An 18,961-nucleotide genomic window follows, 5' to 3' on the forward strand; every position below is an offset into this window, starting at 1 on the left:
TCGGCGGCAGCTCCTTACACATGGCCGTGGTAGTTATGTGCGTAATCGTAATCAGCGTAGTGCATTGGCATTAATCGTAAGGATACTGTACGAGTATAGACAGTGGAACCGGGTACGCAGTAATAACATCCTAAATTTGTTTGCCTTAATACAAATTTTTTGTAGAAATTCTTTTTATTATTACCGTTAGTTTTCTTTTTCGGTCATGACTATAACGCGGGGCCATATGGGCGCCACGCGTATCCTCGACAGCGAACAGCGTGAACCCGGATGAGGCTTTATTGCCGAATCTAATGCGCACCGTGGCGCAGCAACACCAAAACTAATGAGGAAGGATCCTGCAGCCAGTGCAACTGTGCTGCAGGTCCGTCAAAACAGCGCAGCAATGTGCGGGGGGGAAATCCCCAGAAACAGCGAATAACTACTCAGGAGGGCGGGGCGTCCCTTACACCCTTTGCAGGCATCGCTACGTCCTCGGAGCGAAATCTCCCAGGATTCGGAGGATCCGCACCCCCCCGCCGGTTCGGCTCATGTTGGGTTCCGGGTCAGTTCGGTCCGGTTCGGGCGGTTAATCCGGTCGGCTCGGTTCCAGTTTGGTCGGCTCAAATCCGGTTCGGCTCAGGTTGGGTTCCGGGTCAGGTCGGCTCCGGTTCGGTCCGAGTCAACCGTCTGGGTCAACGCACTGTCGCGCCAGATCCAGGGTCCAACCCGGAAACGGGTGAATTCCGTAGTTTCTTCCAGCAAGGGAAAGGTCACGTTCTGGGAAATTTGGGCAGGGGTTTGGGGTCTATGTGGCCGGTGACCCTGCAAAAAAACAAAGCACGCAAATCCGCGGTGAAATCCACTGCTCCGTCCGGGGGGATGTCGCCGTCCCAGGAAGTTCGGGCAGTGTTTTGGTGGGGAATTCTTCGGCGTGGTGCTGGTGGTCGATCCGTGCCGTTGGGATCGGAGTTGGTGCTGCTGTTGGCGGTGTATCCGTTATGGTTTCCCGCTGGTCCGGGTCGCGTTCGCCGTCGGCATCGCAGGAGGCAATTCTCGCTCCACGGCATCGCAGGAGGCGTTTCTCGCTCCGCGGCATCTCCGTCCAGTTTGGGAGGCATGTCGTCGCGGGGAGGCGTCCATCTCCGTCAGTTGGGAGAGGAATCCGTCACGTTCCGCGAGAATGGGGGGGCGTTTGTAGCTCCACACCCAGGGGTTAAATTGGCTCAAATAATCAGAGGAGCCGTGCGCGCGGGCAGCGTGCACGGCCTGGCTCGTAACCAACGATCTGCTACCATATAACGCGGGGCCATATGGGCGCCACGCGTATCCTCGACAGCGAACAGCGTGAACCCGGATGAGGCTTTATTGCCGAATCTAATGCGCACCGTGGCGCAGCAACACCAAAACTAATGAGGAAGGATCCTGCAGCCAGTGCAACTGTGCTGCAGGTCCGTCAAAACAGCGCAGCAATGTGCGGGGGGGAAATCCCCAGAAACAGCGAATAACTACTCAGGAGGGCGGGGCGTCCCGCCCTTACATGACTGTGAATTTGATATCAGGGCGTTGAGCTATTTGGCGAGCTAAAAAAATATTTTTTACACGGCATGCATTCCGTATTATGGAAGTTGGTTGTGATGGGAAATTAAATGCTGGATCTATATTAGTTGGGTACTGCCTGTGAAACTGTGGATCAAAGGTGGGCAGAAAGTTTATCACAGCCAGAAAGTTATAAACAATTAGTTATATTAATTTATGTTATCAGTGAAAAAAAGGATTTATTTTACATTAATTCAAGTATTTTATCGCATTTTAAATTGATATAAAAGACAGTATTTCGTCGCGTATAATTGTTGTATTGACCGTCGCGTTGGCGGTTTGTACATACACTATGTAAAATAACTATAGCGGGCACAATTCGGATTTACATTTAGGTTTTTTTATTAAGTATTTTTATGTATCTGTAATTTGCAAAACATTTACTGTTCTTTTTTTAGTTGGCGTGAATTGGCATTTGAAATTGTGAGGAATCGTAGTATACAGGCTCCTGTCGCATCACTTCAGATTTCGGAACACCTGTTGTGTTAATCGTGCTTGCTGCTAATATGGATGTAATTGAAGATAGTCCTTAGGGTTTTTTTTAAAATTATGTGTAGGATGCGTTTTCCACATTCTTTAAACCTTTATCCTCGATGAAATTCGTCTTAGTTTTATACTAATATTGTTTTGTTTCCTGAAGATTTACCTTTGCTTTATTTCAGTTGTATTTTATTCTGAATATTTATCCTAAGTTTCTTTATTTTCTGCACCATTTTTGGTTGATTAGCAGCGTTTAGTAATTTATAATTATGTATTATACCACGAATTACAGTAGAAAAACTGAATATATTAAATTTAATTAATAATGCAATTACTTACTTAGTAATTCAACTTTGATTTAGCATGTTATTCGGTTTATTTTTTTGTATTTGCCATTCGTACCTACCTTGGACAACCTCGCCCTTGTAATTAATAATGCGGTTTAAATGAAGCGATTTGATAGATTTTATTAAAGTAAATGAATAATGATTGTCATTAGTTATGTTGTCTACGTACTTACAAGTTTCTTGTACCGATTCCGAACCGTTAAGCCGGTACGCTGCAATCTGCATTATTAATTATTTTGTTTTATTTCCGCAACCGTCAGTAATTGTAAGTACATACTGTAAAATCCCCAACAATTAAAATACAGTACGAGTACACGTATTCTATGCATTTGCTGAAGATCAGCATGCACAGATTTGTAAAAAGCAGCAAGGAAACAGCTACGAGTAGGAATTAGATTCTAAAAAACAGTCATACACAACAGGATCGAGTCGCAGCCGAGGCGATGCGTGCCGGGAGAGAGCGACGCATGCGTACAGCGTACGATGCCGGTGTTAATTAACAATGTGAATTGTACATCGCCCCATGGGCCATAACCTGGTCAACAATTCTACAACAAATTTACTAATAACGAACCGGTCCTACTCCGCGTAGAACAACCGAAACAGTCGAAATTGGTCATCGGATTGAGCGAAAACGGGAGAGTGGTGGCATATATATAACTGGCAGCGAAAACCTGCAAAGGTCACCGATTACACACTCGCCGGCAAAACGCTGATGTCAATGATTGATTGATTGTTTATTGAGTTGCCAAGCCGGGTATAATTCGGCAGTCTCACAACGACTTACCATTAGGTTAACCGCCCCAGCGACCACGTCCTCGGCCCCAACCGCCGCGACGACGACGTCCCCAGCCACCGCCCCAGCCACCGCCCCAACCCCATCCACCGAAACCGCCGTAGTACGGCCAGCCCCAATCACCACCCCAGCCCCAGCCGCCCCACATCGGCCATCCCCAGCCGCCGCCCCAGCCCCATCCGCCCCAGCCGAGACCGCCCCAGCCGCCGCCCCACAGACCGCGACCGCCGCCCCAGCCGCCGCGGCCGAATCCCCCGCCGAAACCGCGGCCGCCACCGAATCCTCCGAACCCACCGAATCCGCCGCGGCCACCACCTCCAAAGCCACCGCCGCCGCCGCGGGCGTCTGCACCGCACACAGATAATTCGGTTAGCTGATGCCGGTTAATCATACTTATCTTATAAAAGTCTTATATATATGCAGTAACGCATATATGAAGTTGTATATACATACATATATTTTATATATGCAGCTTTATATACAATTATATTAGCTGATACAGTTGTATGTGTTTTGTATATATGCAATTTTTTATATGTGTATGAAATTTTATACATAAATACTTTTATATATATAAAAGTATATATATAAACTTTTATATATACTTTTATATATATATAAATATATAAAATTTTATATACATATATGTTTTTTTATATATAGAAGTTAAAAATACTGGTTCTGGACCTACCAATGAGAGGGAGGAGCACCAGGGACAGCGCCCCGGCCAGTAAAAAGGCCAAGGAAAAGTTGCGCATCGTTAACAGATTGCCGCAGTAATCCGCGTATACCAGTGCTGGTGGACTGGCGAAGAAAACAACAAAAACCAACTGTTTGTTCTGTGCAGCCGGGGCCGGCTGTTGTTTTATAGTTGCCGCATCGGCAACGGCCGCGTAAACACGAGAGAATTCTTCGCCCGTGGCGAAGAAAGACTTCGTTGTGTATCAATTGGATTGCCGGCCATATACTGTAGCTTGAGTGTTTTCAAAATTGATTTCTCCTTAAATTCGCGGAACATTGGCACCTGATCCGACTCCATCGATCGCGGCATATTTATTCGACAGAGTATGTATCGCGCGGATGGAGCAATTAATTTAATACGAGCTATTAGCAGCTACAGTAAATATTCTACGTTTCAGCCTTGGAGCGGCGCGGATTTTATGACAGGCAGCCGGTCGACCTTCCTGTTAGCCACGCGCGCCTCGTTTTTTCTCCATCAACCAGCCAGTATAGCGTTCCTTAATAGAGTCGCGCGTTTATTTCTTCCTTATCCAAAACCGGTCGCACACTCATCGCTACCAGGCTACATCGAAATGGAGATATACGATAATATTTAATTTATACGGCCGCAGTGTGCTTATGCAACCGGCATCTCCATAATTAATCCATTCATTAATGGGTCGATAACTCATTCTGTATTCAGAATTAATCGGAAAATTGCTCATGGAAAACTGCAGTCAGAAAAAGAACATTATTTGTCCCAAAGAAAAAAATGCTACTGACTGTTTATTTACTGTACTCTCATTAAGCGATAGCACTAGATAGCATAGCGATAGCGATAGCGATAGCATGTGTGTACAGTTACACAGTCAACTCATACTGTTAATTTTAAATTTTTAATTAATCAAACGGAACAATGGAATAAAATACAGTGCACGCCGGCATCGGCTTACCCGCCGAAGTGCTACAAATCAGCTGTCAACATCTCCACGAAAGCATTACCCCCGTCTGCGAAGACGCGCGGAAGCTGCAGGCTCTGGCTTGACCTTTACATTTTAGTATTCCACTAGGAAATTTCCGCGTATATACGTTTTGCATATGCATTCAAATTCTATACTGCTGAGCTGTGCTGACACGTTAATTAATGGACTGCAAACAAACAAAAACATTTCCCTTAATTATATTAATTTTTATGTGTATTATGCAGCTGTTTGTTAGAGTTAGACAGTGAAATTTAGTTGCAGCATTACCAATGATACATTGTCAATCTGAAGCAGAACATTACCGAATATGGAACTACCGCGCCTGCTCTAGGGAACCGGTGAATTAATTAAATTTCTTGCTGCCAGTCTTATGTCAAATTTTAAAATGCAGGTATTTGCCAAACAGTGCGAATGCATTGAAGATGCATATGCGCTGTGCATTGCGGCGGCAGCGTGCACGGCGGTGACGTTGCGAGGTGAATAACACCGGCACTCGTACCTGCCAAGTGCCAAGCTATCATGCAGCCGGCATGGGTCTAACGAGTGCGGTGGACGTGTGAGTGATACCGACACGGAATACCGGCGATCTACCGGCGATACGGATGTGATTGAATGCGAATGTGAGTGATGATGAATTCATGGTGGAAGAATTCAGCTGCCCGCCAGGCACTAATAATCGCCGTTTAATGTTATCGCCTTGTCAGCCAACTATCTGTCCATGTACAGCCTAGTCATAGTAAATTGCGGCTGTATATATATCTCGCGTTGTACTTGTCCCGTGCCAAGAGGTTTCCATAAAAGTGTCTTTTATTGCCATGCTGCATCGTAAACATTTTGCATAGCTTGACAGCTAAAACTGCAATTAAAACCGGTAAATAATAATTAAAACATGCGTTCATTGGCGCTGCTATTTCGTCAGCAGACTTTCATTTTTCATCGGTATCAACCGGAAAATACACAGTATAATCACAATTTAATCAAAGCATACGAATTATGATCTCCTATTTTGTTCCAACAAAAATGGAAAATATGACAAACAGTCTAATACTGCACTTTCGGTCCAGGGAAACCAGCAGGCATCGTCGTTCCCACGCTTTTCGCTGGTGAGAACCGGCACGCGCCGCTTTAGAGCGGAGAAGCTGTCGTTACTACCAACCGCCCGGGCCGGCTGCTAAATCCTCTACAGCGTTTCCGGTGAGGCGACATGCTCCTCCGCGGTGGCAGCTACGTGCTGCAGCGCATGCGGACTGTCGCCGTGCTCGTCGTGCTCCGGCGGCGTCACGGAGCGCGGCGTGGACGACGCGTGCTTTTCTGGATTGGGACGCGGCGTCGTCACGCGACCGCCGCCTGCCGGGTGACTGTCGTTGGCCGGCGCGAAGTGCAGGTTGCCGGTGGAGCCGCGGTGCGTGTGGCGCTCGTCGTGCGCGATCGTCCAGCGGTCCTGACCGGCGTGGTCGACGTAGCGGAAGATGAAGTAGCGGTTGAGCAGGTCCGTCCCCACCGGCATGCTGCCGCGGAAGAACCGGCCCACTTCCTCGATGCGGCTGAGGTTGAACGGGCTGTGCGCCGGCGCCGGTTCCGCCGCGTTGGAAGCCTTGCCCAGCACCAGTTTGACCAGGAAGTACGGCGGCTCCAGCTTGCTGCCCGCCACGGCCGCCGGCTCCTCCGTGTCCAAGGATTTGCCCATGCGGATGCTCATGCGCTTGGTGCGGAAGGGCGTCTTTACGCTCTCTACGAGTAATTACAGAGCGACTACGATTTATGTATGCAGTGCACAGTGAATATAGTGCGTCAATATACACTGTACAATTAAAATAATTTTATTTAAAAGAAAGGGGAATCTTCAACTGGGTTAATTGTTATTCACACTACGAGTAGCATTGGTTAAGCGGCAAATCGCGTAGTACATTACTTCAACACATAATACACTTCGTCCAGCCTGTTACGGATGGCGATATAAGCGAGACAACAATGCAGTAGTTTCTTCGGTTTTGTCTTAATACGTGTATATTAGTACACATAAGAAATTAATGCAGGTCAATTCTGAATAAATAATTGAGCGCATGCGATTGTTATTGATAAACATAGGGTTTCTACAAATACTGCAATGCTAATTACTAGGTGCAAAAACATGCCAGTCATTGTTGTGGAAACGACAGAAGTTCCCCAGCCAGATATGGCCAGAAACAGCCTGCGGCATCCGGCAACGCCTGATTGCAACGCGCTACATTTTCTTATAGTTTGTCTCTGTACGTACCCGCTGCGAAGGCTCCGGCGTGTGTTGGTGATGTGCAGATGCCGGTGCAAATGAATGCCAAGATGACCAATAAAATATAGGCAACGGTCAAGTGACCGCCGCGCGCCAAATATTCCACCAACAGACCATTCGTTGGCTTCCTAACATTCCCGTTATACGCAGGCATAATAGCAGTTCTTCCTGATAAATTAGATCCCATAACCGGTATTAACCAGCAGTCAATAATCCCGCATCGGTAGCGAAAGAAATTATACAAAACTCCACGTTAATCATTTAATTGCACAGTGACCTTTTACAGCATGATTACAAGGCGCAGACAAAATCGATGCAAGAATATTATAGGCCGTTTTTAAGAACATAAAATGGGTAGAAAATTTGATGAATGGTTTTGCTATGTGTGAAAACGTTACGAAACCGGCGTGATTGGGATATATATGTCAGTGTCTCATCGGTGTTTATTTGCCAGACTTCTTTGTCAACAAAGCCAGCAAAAGCGCGGAATGCCATGCCGCGTTTCTGGCAGCGGCATTTGCCGGGCCAGCTTCATGGTCAGCGGCAGCAGCATGGATTTGCCATCGTTGTTATTATTTTCACGATCACTAACAATGCATTCCGCTGCGCCAGCAGAATGCCGCTCACAAGGTCCAGCACCACAAACTGCAGCCAAATAGCGGCACTGTCAATGGCGTATTCAAGTGCGGCATGCCTACCGGAAGTCGGCAAGAATGCTGTCAATACGCTGTATATACACCGGCCGGCAATACGATCCGGGTACGAGCTGTACATGTGCCAAGCCGCGCCACCACTGTGGTAATTGGACCACACGCTGACTCATAGCCGGACAATCACTCTCGATCTGAATTTCATCATTGAACTTAATTTATTGACAATTATTATGTTTTTAACAGAAAGCCAGCACGTACACTTTACGGCGTGCGTATGTATAACATGAATATGTATATGTACATGCGTATTTATAACACATGTAATCGTATTTATACCAAGCAGTAAAATAAACGGGTTATTAACGAAAGATATCCGTTCAGGAAATCGCAGCACTGGGCGGTGTGCGACCGGGGAAGGAGCAGCGATTTACGCCGGCGAATCCGGGAGAGCGTCGGCTGCCGTCTGCATGCGGGCAAAGCGGACAAACACCTGTTCCAGGCTCGTTTGGCTGATGCCGAACTCTTCCAATTGCAACTGCTGTTGCACTGCAAATTTATATGTATGTGGCAGTGTCTACTCAGAAAATAAATCAAATCAAATCAGTTTACATGCGTCCAGCTGAAGGAAGACGGTGCCCAGCGCCGGCAGCTCCTCCCGGGGCAGAGCAAAGGTCACCAACTGCCCCGCCTCCTCCAGTAAACGCGCGTGCGGGAATTCTCTTTGGACGGCCGTGATGATCGTTGTCTGGGCGTCCGTAGTGTCGTCATGATCGCCAGGCGGCGGAAGGTGCGGCGTTTTAATCTGCAGGAGGTAGCCGGAGCCGAATTTGTCCTTGAGGTGCTGCGCCGAGCCGAGGCACTGCAGTTGGCCGTTGACGAGGATGCCGATGCGGTCGCACAGGGCGTCGGCCTCGTCCATGGAGTGCGTGCTGAGCAGGACGCCCCGCCCGCGGGCCGCGGCGCGGAGGAGACCCCACACGCGACGTTTGCTATGCGGGTCCAGGCCGGTGGTCGCCTCGTCTAGCAGCAGAAGGGGCGCGCGACCGATCAGACTGATCAGCAGACTCAACTACATCATGGAAAATTGTGCACATATACCGCTTTAATTTTAATTTGATTTAATTTGATTAGTCAAAGTTGGCGCCTTCTGAAGAAAGGTCACCCCGGGCCTGACCTTGCGTTTAGTGCCGCCGCTCAATTGACAGGCGCGCTTGTCCAGATGCTCGCGCAGCTGCAGAGCGTCCGTTAATCTATCTCCAAAAATTGTTTCTCTTTTAGTGCTAATTTTCAGTGTAGCGAGAAATAGATGTACGTACGTGTGCAGGTAGTCCGCTTGCTGCTGCTGCGGTACATCGTTAAGCAGCGCGAAGAGTTGAAGGTGCTCCCGCAGACTAAGGTCATCCCACAGCGGATCACGCTGGGGGCAGTAGCGCGTACACTGCATCGCCCGCTGCGTTTCCTCCGTTACGCTGTAGCCGGCGACGTGCACCTCCCCGCGACTCGCGGCCACCTGTCCAAACGCACGATCAACCAACCTGTTTTATCCAACAACGACGGAATGTACCTCGGCTGTGACCATGGACAGCGTGCTGCTTTTCCCGGCGCCGTTGGGTCCTGAGCATTCACCGGCGCTTTATTGCTACGCGGTCTATATAACGGTGCATCTGCTAACCTAATAATCCGAAGATCTCTCCCGGACGCACCACCACCGATAAATCGCGGACGGCGACGTGTTGCTCGCTGATGCTCTGCTTCCGTAGGGCGCTGGCCAACCGGCATCGCTTGTTGTAGGATTTGTACAGCGAACGCAGCAACACGGAGTACGACTGTATTAAAACACATTCGTACATTAGTTTTGTGTTTAATAATGTCTTTAATAAGCTTTACCTTGCTTTCCGCTTCGGGATCAATTTTCCCGGCGATAACGCGCTCGTCCTCCACGTCCTGATCCGGTCTTGCTCCGGGGTCTTCCGCGCTTTGTACCGGTGATAGGCATCCGGAAGAGGGCGCCGGGCGCATGTCCCTGCCGTCCAGATAGCGTAATAGCAGGATCAACAGCGGAATATGGACGCTGTGCTGTTTATAACATAAAGGTCATGGGAAGATGCTGAAGATTTATAAGCGTCAAATCGTTACCGCGATAAAAACGACGGGAATATTGGAGCTCCATTCAAAGTATCCCCTGTTGGCGCTGTTCTGGCCCGTCTTTTGTAGGTAGAAAGTGGCGCCAAAGAATCCATAAAACGGGAAGAGAAAGGTCAAGACGTAGTGGACCGTCTGCGCACTACCAGCTTCCCCGAAGGCGTCCAATACACACACGATCAAATACAGCAGAAAGGTCAACTGCCAACAGATACACGCTGATATATATTAATAAACAAATGCCGGTAAATTAGAAATAAAATAAAATAAAACGAAAGAAAAATGCAGTAAAAGCAGAGACTGACTACGGCGATGGGAAAGGGTATCCCGACGGCGGCCATGTCCATCCTGGCGAAGAGGAACGAGAAGCAGTAGGCGGCGAGAATAACCGCCGGCGCGTACAGCAGGAAGAGCAGCAGCAGCGCCCCCACGGCCTGGGTCAAGGCGGCGACGCTGAAGGCGAAAAGCAGGCCGAGCATAAACGCAAAGGCCGCCGCGTAATGCAGCCAGTGGGCCAGGAAGGCGCTGGTCCAGTACAGCGCCGCCGGGCAACCGGTCATCCGCAGTTGCCGGCGCATCCCGATCTCGCGGTCGCGGCACATGTCCACGCCGTAAACGCCCTACATAAAGCGTTCACTGCACATACGTTAATGCCAGATGCGTGACCTTTCATACCGGAATCAGGACGACGGCCACGTTGAAGAGCAGCGAGCCCAGCATGGTGTCCAGCAGCAGCTGCACCAAACCGGGCTTTAGCGCCGGGAACGGGTGGATGGTGACGGTGAAGGTTTCGTTGGCGGCGGTCAGCCAGTTGTGCACGGCGTTTAGCAGTAAATTAACGCTGAACGGCAAACCGTGCTGCGACGTCCCGTTGTATACGAGGCTGGCGGCAAAACCCTGCGCGAGAGGCAACTCCGTTGTTTTAATTATCAAACAGATAGATAAGGCACATACCGTACTTGCTCGCTCGCACTAGAGTTGTGGATTATAAATCCTCCGGCGTGGTTGGGAGAGGACGGGAGCTCCCGGTACGGCATTGTATCGAAGGGAACCCGGCTTCGGTTCAGCTGCTCGACTAAATGATCCAAGTGCGCTCCTAAAACGCGACCACCTGATGCGTTGACCTTTATTATAAATCTACGGGTGCACCTTACCGGCACGATCGTCTACGAAGTAGCGTGCGTTTCTGGAAATGAATTCGTCGCCGATGTCGTTTAAATTAAGCGGCTCCAAGCCCAACAGCTTGGCCTTCCACTGCGCCGACATAATGGACATTCCGCCGTTCATTAACAGCAGCATCACCGGGATGACCACGTGGAAGGCCAGCGACAGCCGCGACCGTAGCATTAACAACAGTCGCACACGGACTAAGTATGTAAATTTCTTCCACCAGGGAATGTTGTCACCGGAATCCGCTGCAGTGAAGACGGTGGAAGTCAAACCCGAATCGCAGATGCCGGCTTTTTTCCTGGTGTTCGTATCGTCGTCCGCTTCCGCCGTCAATGCAAGGAAGATCTCCTCCATCGTGCTTAATGACACACCGTAGCTCTTGACCTTTAACAGCTGCAGGTTGTCGTCGAGGTAGCGAAAGAGTCGCGCCAGCGCGGACGTGTCGGTGTTGGGTAAGACAAAGGTCACATGTGCCGCGTGCGACCGCCCCGGTGCCGCCTCCGCTACAAACTCCCGCACGACCTGTGTCAGCGCCGCTTCATCGGCTTCATCGGCGTCCTTGTCAAGGAGCACCGTGAGGTGGTATCCCTGTCCGAAGCGCTTCTTCAGGAACCAGGACGTGCCGGCACAGCACAACCGTCCGCGGCGCATAATCAGCTTCCGGTCCGCCAGGATATCGGCCTCCTCCATGGACTGCGTGGTCAGAATGATGGCGCGGTCGGTCCGCATCCCGCGCAGCATCTCCCATATCAGCCGCTGCGAGTACGGGTCGATGCCGGACGTCGGTTCGTCCAGCACCAGTAAGCGGGGATCGCCGATGGCCGCCACCGCTAAACATAAGCGCCGCTGCTGGCCGCCGCTTAGTCGCTGCGCCGGCTGTGTCGCATGCGCGTCCAGCCCGGTTTCCTTCAAGACCCGCCGGCATTTCTCCGCAACGACCTCGTTCGAATAACCCTTAAGTCGGGCGTAGAACTGCAGGTGCTCTTGCACTGTCAGCGTGTCGAAGAGCACGCCGTTGCTCTGCGGGCACACGCCCATCGTACGCCTTAGCTGGCGCAACTGCAGCGGATCGCTGACGTTCTTCCCGTAGACGAGAATCGTCCCAGAAGTGAGCGCGGTCAGATCGGTGAGCATGTTGATGAGGGTGCTCTTGCCGGCGCCGTTATGGCCGAGGATCGCCAGGATTTCGCCCTCGTACGCTTCGTAGGTAAAGCTGTCCACCGCGGCTACCGGATGACCTTTCGGTTGCGCGTACACTTTACGGACATCATCGAAAATCACTGCGGTTGTTTCTCGCAGTTTGTCCGAAGGAATTTCCACGTCGCCGGTATCGAAAAGCCGCCGGATGTTGGCATCGTAGCTGGCCGGGGTAAAGGATTCCGTTTGTTTAACAGGACACCAATAGGAAGGTGACAGGAAGAACCACGGCAACAACTTGGCAGTATCATCACCTGTCAAAGAAGGGTAATGTTTTGATGTAACGTAACACCGAAAAATTAACTTAAAATTTATTTACACACTGGGGAAGACCTTGGCAAGATAGACTGCCAGGAGACTGTACACTCCGAGATCAACCAACAGCATGATGAGGGCAAATCCGAAGGAGAACGGCGCTGCCGACCCGCTACCGTCAGCATCCATGGCGTTCTCGAAAGAGATTCCCCAACCGGAAGCCTCCGCCTTCGCAACCTACAACTACCCATGCTCGCCACATTTACATGTTAAATGAACCAGTGAACTAATTTTACCCGTGATAAGGTCATGAAGAAAGCCGCCGGCGAAAGGATCGCCATGCCCCACTTCCCGGCTTCCGCCATCATGGGCGCAAACACTTCGGCCAGGTAGAGAAACCCGAAGATCTCCATCAAGGCAAAGGTCATCAGCCCGGCAATCAACGGTCGTTGGACGAGTGGTAAAATGCAGAAACCGAGCGCGATGACGCTGAGCCCAAAGAGCATGCAGTCGAGCAACAGCAGCAGGAAGCTGCTCCGGGGCCAGATGGACAAGTAGCGCGCCAGGAGCAGTGCCGACACGGAGGCCAGCAGCATGATCCCGGCGTAGATCAGCAGCCAGCTCAACCAGTACACGGAGCCGCGCAGGCCCATCAGGCGCATGCTGTGGATGTGCTGGCGCTGCTTCTCCGTCACCACGCCGATCACCAAGAAGATCACGTAGAAGCCCAGTAGGTTGGCTAGGTATTGCGCCGGGATGCCGGCTAGCTGGGCGTCGCCGCGTAGCACCGTGGTCGCCTCCGTCGGCATCAGTTTTGTCGTCAGGTGCAACGGGGTGAGGCCGGCCAGGGTGCCGTTGCTCTTCCACTACAAATATTAATCTTTATTAATAACCTTTATTATTAACAATTAATAACCTTATATTAACCTTTATTATCAACAAACGACCTTAATCTAACGACTTTATATACTTATTTGAAGACCTACTGTTTCATGCAAACAATATATATTTGTTATATATGTCACGCTGTATAATGGGGTTTGCATAATTATCGTATGATGACCTTTTATTTCATATATACCATTACATACATGTATACTTATATGTATATATGGCTTTACAAATGAAATTATAGAATGACCTTTACTTTCTGTAGAATGAAAAATTTAATCAAAATTAAAAAGATTTTGTAAAGGCGGCCATTACAATTGTGTAAGCGGTGGAGATGAGATTCTGCAGAGCAGTAAATCCTGCCAACGCATAGGAATTGGCCGGGCACATGTTGGGATGATCGGTGGTGGTGGTGTTGTACGGTCGGCAAGATGCTGTTAATCAACGAAACGATCAGTGTGAGTAGAATTCGCAGCTGGTGTCAAACTTCATCCAAGGCTAAATATGACCACGAGTCCGAAAGCACCAAGAAAGGTGGAGTGTTGTTGCGCTTACCAAGGCCGTAGCGGAAGAAGGGGCGAGACGTAGGCGGTAACCACTGATTGGGGAAGCGCAGGGAATAATTCAAGGAGCGGAAGGTGGCGTCGTGGAAAACGAGCCCGATGGCCGGGAAGGTGTCGTTGAGGTAGATGCTGTCGACGTCCTCCTCGGAGGGGAAGGCGGCCGTGTACAGGGCGTTGGAGGTGTTGAGCCGGTTCCACCAGACGCTGGTGTAGTTGAGGATGAAGGCGGCGGCGGGATTGTCCGGTGTGTAGCCGACGGCGTAGAAGCTGCCGTACTCGCGGAAGGGAACGCCCGGGTACGGCAGCGGCTCCTCCACGAATTCGGGGACTGCCGGGAAGGCCTCGTTGCGCGCGGACATCAGGCAGCCCAGGAAGATGAACTCGATCAGGAAGAATGTCGGCACCACGAGCTCCTGCACAAGCACGCGTATAATAGTCAAGTATCAATGCCTCGTATCTAACATATACACGAGCATGAAGGCCAGACATACATATATGATATGCAAATGTTATTATGTATAAAATATATGAGTATATATACGCGTACAAAACAGGCCACCCTTGGGCGACAGTTACCAGGATGGCCAGTTTGGTGGATCGGCGCTTCAGGAGGAGATTCCGGCGGATCATGAGCAACAACTGGGAAAAGTACGCTGACATCCTCGACGATGTATCTACTCGAAGGGAAGACTATCAAGGTATCTTTCTTGTTGGACCTGTACAACCTCCGCAGCGGCGGAAGTGCGGTCTGAAGGACTTTCGGATGGATACGAGCGCCTACCTGTTTCGCACTTCACATCGGCCGCCATTGCTTCAGGATTTGAAAAAACGGAAATTAACGAACGCTCTGCAACTGCGCCGGGAGCTCTACAGCAGTTGTTCAAAGCTGCATGCTGATTGTAGCGAACGTCCTCCACGTGCCGAATAGGCTGGTGTAGCTGCGCACTTGCGAGCCGCTTCTGTTCGCGCTACCGGCTCATTGAAAGTGGACCAATGCAATAATGGACGGTCGCCGGCAGATGCATACTCACAACCGGCACAGATGTTTAATTTGCAGATTGAACCGCGGCGGAAAAATCTGTCGCAGAAATCTGCGTGATTACTAACAAATATACAAGCGCGGCCGCCGGCTGCTCTTCATCCGCTTACTGATTTATCTGCAAATGCGGCAACCGCCATGAAATTGCCGCAGTTAGTACTCTTAATATTCGCTGCGCTGATGATAATTGTACAATATCCATGTACAGTACTTACTATGGTATTTATTAGCACAAGCCAGTAGGAAACAGCAAGATCAACGGACACTGATGTACCGGTACATTTCAATTTTATTGGGCAAAGGCCATCAATGTTACAAAAGTGCATTCGCGTAATACTACTTAAAATGATACAAATTTAAACTGGTACATTGATCATGTGCCAATGCGGTGTCGCCTACGGTGCAAGACGCTGTCGCACGGCAAAAGATTGCCGGTTTTCGACGGAGGTGAAGATAATTACATGACGCAAAAAAAATAAATTTGGCCAGAAATATCACACGTAGCTATATGTTCTTATTTTGCATTCGGAAGAAGCCATACAACAGAAATTCCCGTAACTATAGCAAATACGTAGTTACCGGCATGGACAATACAGTGCCGCCGCGTGAAAGTAGGCAGCAAGTCACACAAGATGTTGTTTTGTCAAAGAAAAGTAATCTCTTAAAAATTAATAAAGCACTAAGCATCCATCACTGTCTTCTTTCCAGTTTAATCCATGTGCCGGCTTTGGGAGTGAGAAAGCCAAAGTCGCGAATCTGCATCGGAACCTGTAACACCACTCGACATTAAATGAATTTCTCCATGCGCAAGGTGTCGCCATCCTGACCTTTGTGCGCTGGCTGCGCACGAAGCGGAATTGCTGCAGCACCCGCACCATGACGTACTTTATCTCGAAGTAGGCGAACCCTGCAATAAGGCGCAAGCTCCCTTAACGCATTCAGCCGCATTAGGTGCTACGTAAATCGGCGCATACTCATCCCGAGGCAATGCCGGGGTCCCTGGCCGAAGCTCAGAAAGGTACAGCGCTGGATACGCTGTTTATTATCCTTGGAGAATCTGCAAAACCAAAGGTTTCACTAAAGGTCACCGGTTATATTACTAAGCACCTGTCAGGGTCAAAGATCTCCGGGTCGGGGAAATAGTCCGGGTCGCGGTTGATGGCGTAGATGGGGACGGCGAAGACGGTGCCCTGGTCGTACTTGACCCCGCCGTAGTACCAGTCCTCGCTGCACTGCCGCTCGGTGCGGGTAACAGAGGGGAACAGGCGCAGCGTCTCGTTGACGCAGGCGTCCAGGTAGCCCATCTGCGCCAGCTGCTCCATGCTCGCCTCACCCCCGGCCGGCAGCACGCGCCGGATCTCGGCATGCAGCCGCTCTTGCACCGCGGGGTGCAGCGCCAACACGTACGCCATACAGCTCAACGCGATGGCCGTCGTCTCGTAGCCGGACACGAAGATAATGACGGACTGTGCCACGATTTCCTGCAGCAGCATAATTCGTTGTTTACTTTTAGTACCGTTAACTACGGTGGGCGTACATCCAGAGTTAAGGAGCGACGGGACGATGACCCGGCTGCTCGTTCGGCTAAACCATCCATCTTCAAGACGTCAGATAAAACGTCGGCGCTGACGGACGCCAGCTGCTCGGCGTCCACCGGCACCGGCCCTGGCTGCTCGGCGGCTGACGCCTTAGACTGAAGGGCCCAGCGTTCCTTCTGGTCCAGGTGCTGCAGCATCAGCTGGACAAAGTCTTTTCGAGTCTGAAAAATCAACCGATGGCACTTGATCAACCAGCCGGTGGGCAAACTAGCGCCTCCGCTTACTTGCTGGTTTCGCACTCGCATGCGGATAATCTTGGTCGTGCTGTTGATAAAGAATTCTACCGGCTCCTTCTGCAGGAAGCGCAGGCCCAGGCGTTTCCAGAGGGGAATCAAATTGGGGAAGAGGACTGCAGAAACGCAAGAAACAACATTAAGGTCACCAGCGTAAATCGGTATAATTAGGAATGACCTTTAGACGTACAAGCTATAAAGAGAAAAGGATTGCGGAGGGAGATGTAGTTGAAGAGGTTCTTGGCGTGCCGCAGGAAGAGGTTGTCGGGATCGCGTTGGCAGTCGATGCGGGCGCCGAAGAAGCTGCTGGCCACCACGTCCAGCGTCAGCCGGCCGAATAACCTGCCGGCGCCCAGAAACACACACATTTAACGAGTCTTTTACACTGCTGAATTAGTGCGAGCGTTGGCTAACTATATATACTCTTTGGCGTCGAATTCTTCCTGCGTGTCGGCCAAGTGCGCCATCTTGTCCAGCGTTTGACTGCAGCACTCGTTCAGCAAGCCGCTCATCTGCACAATGAAACGGCGCGCATTGTTATACGCTGCGCGGTAATGGTAAGCGCCCTCCGCGGGGAGGACGACGGCAAACGCACCTGGCGCAGTTTTGCCGCGGTAAAAGCCGGCTGCAGAATCCCGCGCATCTCCTACAGACATCGCGCTATTTTAGCCGGTCGCCGCTACGGCCACCAAGTGGCCGCTGTTAGATATGACAAGGGCTACGTATATATGATAAAACTGATGACCTTTTTGATATACCTTCCACTCGTGATCGCGCAAGAAGTTGACGGCCATGGACATAATCGGCCCATGTAGATCGAACTCCTAGAGCAGAGAAACACGTTCGCCTGATTACGGTGTACACTGTATTGATGGCGTACCCGGCGGTTGTGGAAGATGCTAAAATCGGTGATGAAAATCTGCTGCAGCATTTCTGTAATAGACCATCAAGGACGGTCAACTGTTATCATGACATGTGCCAGCTGTACAATACACTGTTTTGCAGTAGAGCGCGCAGAGCATTTCCTACCGTTATCCGACGTGACCAATACCGGGGTGGGTCCGTCGAAGTACCTACGACAACACAACGAACAATTTGTGGTGCGCGTAGAATGTAGCCCCGTCCAGATTGTTTACCCAAACAGCCGGCCGTATCGGGCCAGATTGCGCGCGTCGAACTGGCTCAGTCCCAACTACATATACACGAAGGAAAAATCAAGCGTGTTGCATTTACTCATGGTCAGTGGCGGAAAAACATAAGAAAACATCAGAATATATAAAATTAGAAGTATAAGAAACATGATGCACAGATGCAGTATATGTCACTATATATGTGTACTACGGTATAATACTATTGTACATACATAATATATATATGTACCACAACTGGGCAACGTTATTCATGTCCATCGCGACAAAATCAGTCATGACTAACATCACTACGGTCGGCACTGCACAATCAAGAATTAAAAAAAACCCAACCCAAATCACTATTATCAACAACTTTATTCTTGCCCGGTAAAGTTCCTACAACGGCAGTGACAGTACACAATACATATCCTGATACAGGTACCGCGGTACGCACCCTGACCATGTCGGCAAAAAAGCCCAGCTGCGGGAAGAGCGGCGGCGCGGGGATGCCCTTGGCCAGCCAGTAGCGCCGTTTCCAGCGGAAGTCACGGCTGTCGGCACGCGCGGGTGTTGATTAGGCAGCGTGTATGTACTCAAGAGACATATATTACGACGAAGACATTCACCGTCACTTACTACAGGTAACTAGCCAGAGCGCCGACGACCAACAGCGGCCAGGACGCCGCGCAGCGCGCCGCCAGGATGCCGATCCAGACGTGCCAATGCAGCGGAGGACACTGTAAGAAGGGGTACATGATAGACACAGGTATTACACAGGGGAACAACGCAGCGTCCACAGCTCCCTTAATTTCAGTACGTACGCGCAGTAATTTATTAAGAAATAATTTATTCAGTCTTTTTCAGTTGGCTGACATTTGCTGCCATGTGTATTTGTTTCCTGTTCTCGGTTTTTCTCT

The 18,961-nt window shown here is 50.1% G+C and overlaps 4 protein-coding genes across 5 annotated transcripts; all 4 read right to left on the minus strand.

The window, feature by feature from the left end:
- Positions 1-2,629: 2,629 nt before the first annotated feature.
- Positions 2,630-4,053, minus strand: LOC129591811 (acanthoscurrin-2-like). The gene is made up of 3 exons (XM_055487631.1): positions 3,893-4,053; positions 3,193-3,546; positions 2,630-3,079 (listed from the first exon to the last, which is right to left on the minus strand). Exons 1-2 carry the CDS (start codon positions 3,957-3,959, stop codon positions 3,200-3,202), a joined length of 414 nt encoding a protein of 137 aa, XP_055343606.1. The 5' UTR covers positions 3,960-4,053; the 3' UTR covers positions 2,630-3,079; positions 3,193-3,199.
- Positions 4,054-5,726: 1,673 nt separating this feature from the next.
- LOC129591795 (uncharacterized) lies at positions 5,727-7,649 on the minus strand. Of its 2 annotated transcripts, none has more exons than XM_055487605.1 (2): positions 7,162-7,649; positions 5,727-6,635 (listed from the first exon to the last, which is right to left on the minus strand). In XM_055487605.1, exons 1-2 carry the CDS (start codon positions 7,358-7,360, stop codon positions 6,085-6,087), a joined length of 750 nt encoding a protein of 249 aa, XP_055343580.1. In that variant the 5' UTR covers positions 7,361-7,649; the 3' UTR covers positions 5,727-6,084. The 2 variants fall into 2 exon arrangements, with proteins under 2 accessions (XP_055343580.1, XP_055343581.1); XM_055487606.1 differs by lacking the exon at positions 7,162-7,649 and adding an exon at positions 6,817-6,910.
- Positions 7,650-8,110: 461 nt separating this feature from the next.
- LOC129591770 (ATP-binding cassette sub-family A member 2-like) lies at positions 8,111-14,943 on the minus strand. Its single transcript, XM_055487571.1, is given in 19 exon segments — positions 8,111-8,372; positions 8,436-8,895; positions 9,001-9,076; positions 9,143-9,336; positions 9,391-9,440; positions 9,499-9,652; positions 9,714-9,902; positions 9,963-10,169; positions 10,274-10,588; positions 10,644-10,865; positions 10,928-11,064; positions 11,123-12,428; positions 12,431-12,589; positions 12,669-12,827; positions 12,887-13,456; positions 13,797-13,915; positions 14,037-14,457; positions 14,621-14,718; positions 14,826-14,943. Coding segments are annotated over 19 exon segments (4,983 nt in total). The 5' UTR covers positions 14,854-14,943; the 3' UTR covers positions 8,111-8,253.
- Positions 14,944-15,390: 447 nt separating this feature from the next.
- Positions 15,391-18,896, minus strand: LOC129591730 (cytochrome P450 3A24-like). The gene is made up of 15 exons (XM_055487508.1): positions 18,681-18,896; positions 18,499-18,595; positions 18,051-18,106; positions 17,944-17,987; positions 17,795-17,847; positions 17,673-17,738; positions 17,510-17,560; positions 17,338-17,426; positions 17,105-17,256; positions 16,906-17,030; positions 16,621-16,842; positions 16,191-16,564; positions 16,058-16,140; positions 15,911-15,990; positions 15,391-15,851 (listed from the first exon to the last, which is right to left on the minus strand). Exons 1-15 carry the CDS (start codon positions 18,797-18,799, stop codon positions 15,774-15,776), a joined length of 1,689 nt encoding a protein of 562 aa, XP_055343483.1. The 5' UTR covers positions 18,800-18,896; the 3' UTR covers positions 15,391-15,773.
- Positions 18,897-18,961: the final 65 nt, after the last annotated feature.

This window comes from Paramacrobiotus metropolitanus, unplaced genomic scaffold (genome assembly GCF_019649055.1).
Source record: "Paramacrobiotus metropolitanus isolate TYO unplaced genomic scaffold, Prichtersi_v1.0 Parri_scaffold0000048, whole genome shotgun sequence".
Classification (NCBI taxonomy): domain Eukaryota; kingdom Metazoa; phylum Tardigrada; class Eutardigrada; order Parachela; family Macrobiotidae; genus Paramacrobiotus; species Paramacrobiotus metropolitanus.

Excerpts from the sequence above, each read along its gene's own strand:
- LOC129591730 (XM_055487508.1), bottom strand. The coding sequence starts at position 18,799 with ATGTACCCCTTCTTACAGTGTCCTCCGCTGCATTGGCACGTCTGGATC. Across the intron at positions 18,596-18,680 it reads GCTCTGGCTAGTTACCTGTA|CCGTGACTTCCGCTGGAAAC; the intron begins GTAAGTGACGGT and ends GCGTGCCGACAG. Across the intron at positions 17,031-17,104 it reads TCCTTTTCTCTTTATAGCTT|TCCTCTTCCCCAATTTGATT; the intron begins GTACGTCTAAAG and ends GCGTTTCTGCAG.
- LOC129591811 (XM_055487631.1), bottom strand. The coding sequence starts at position 3,959 with ATGCGCAACTTTTCCTTGGCCTTTTTACTGGCCGGGGCGCTGTCCCTG. Across the intron at positions 3,547-3,892 it reads GGTGCTCCTCCCTCTCATTG|ACGCCCGCGGCGGCGGCGGT; the intron begins GTAGGTCCAGAA and ends TGTGCGGTGCAG.
- LOC129591795 (XM_055487605.1), bottom strand. The coding sequence starts at position 7,360 with ATGGGATCTAATTTATCAGGAAGAACTGCTATTATGCCTGCGTATAAC. Across the intron at positions 6,636-7,161 it reads CGCCGGAGCCTTCGCAGCGG|AGAGCGTAAAGACGCCCTTC; the intron begins GTACGTACAGAG and ends AATTACTCGTAG.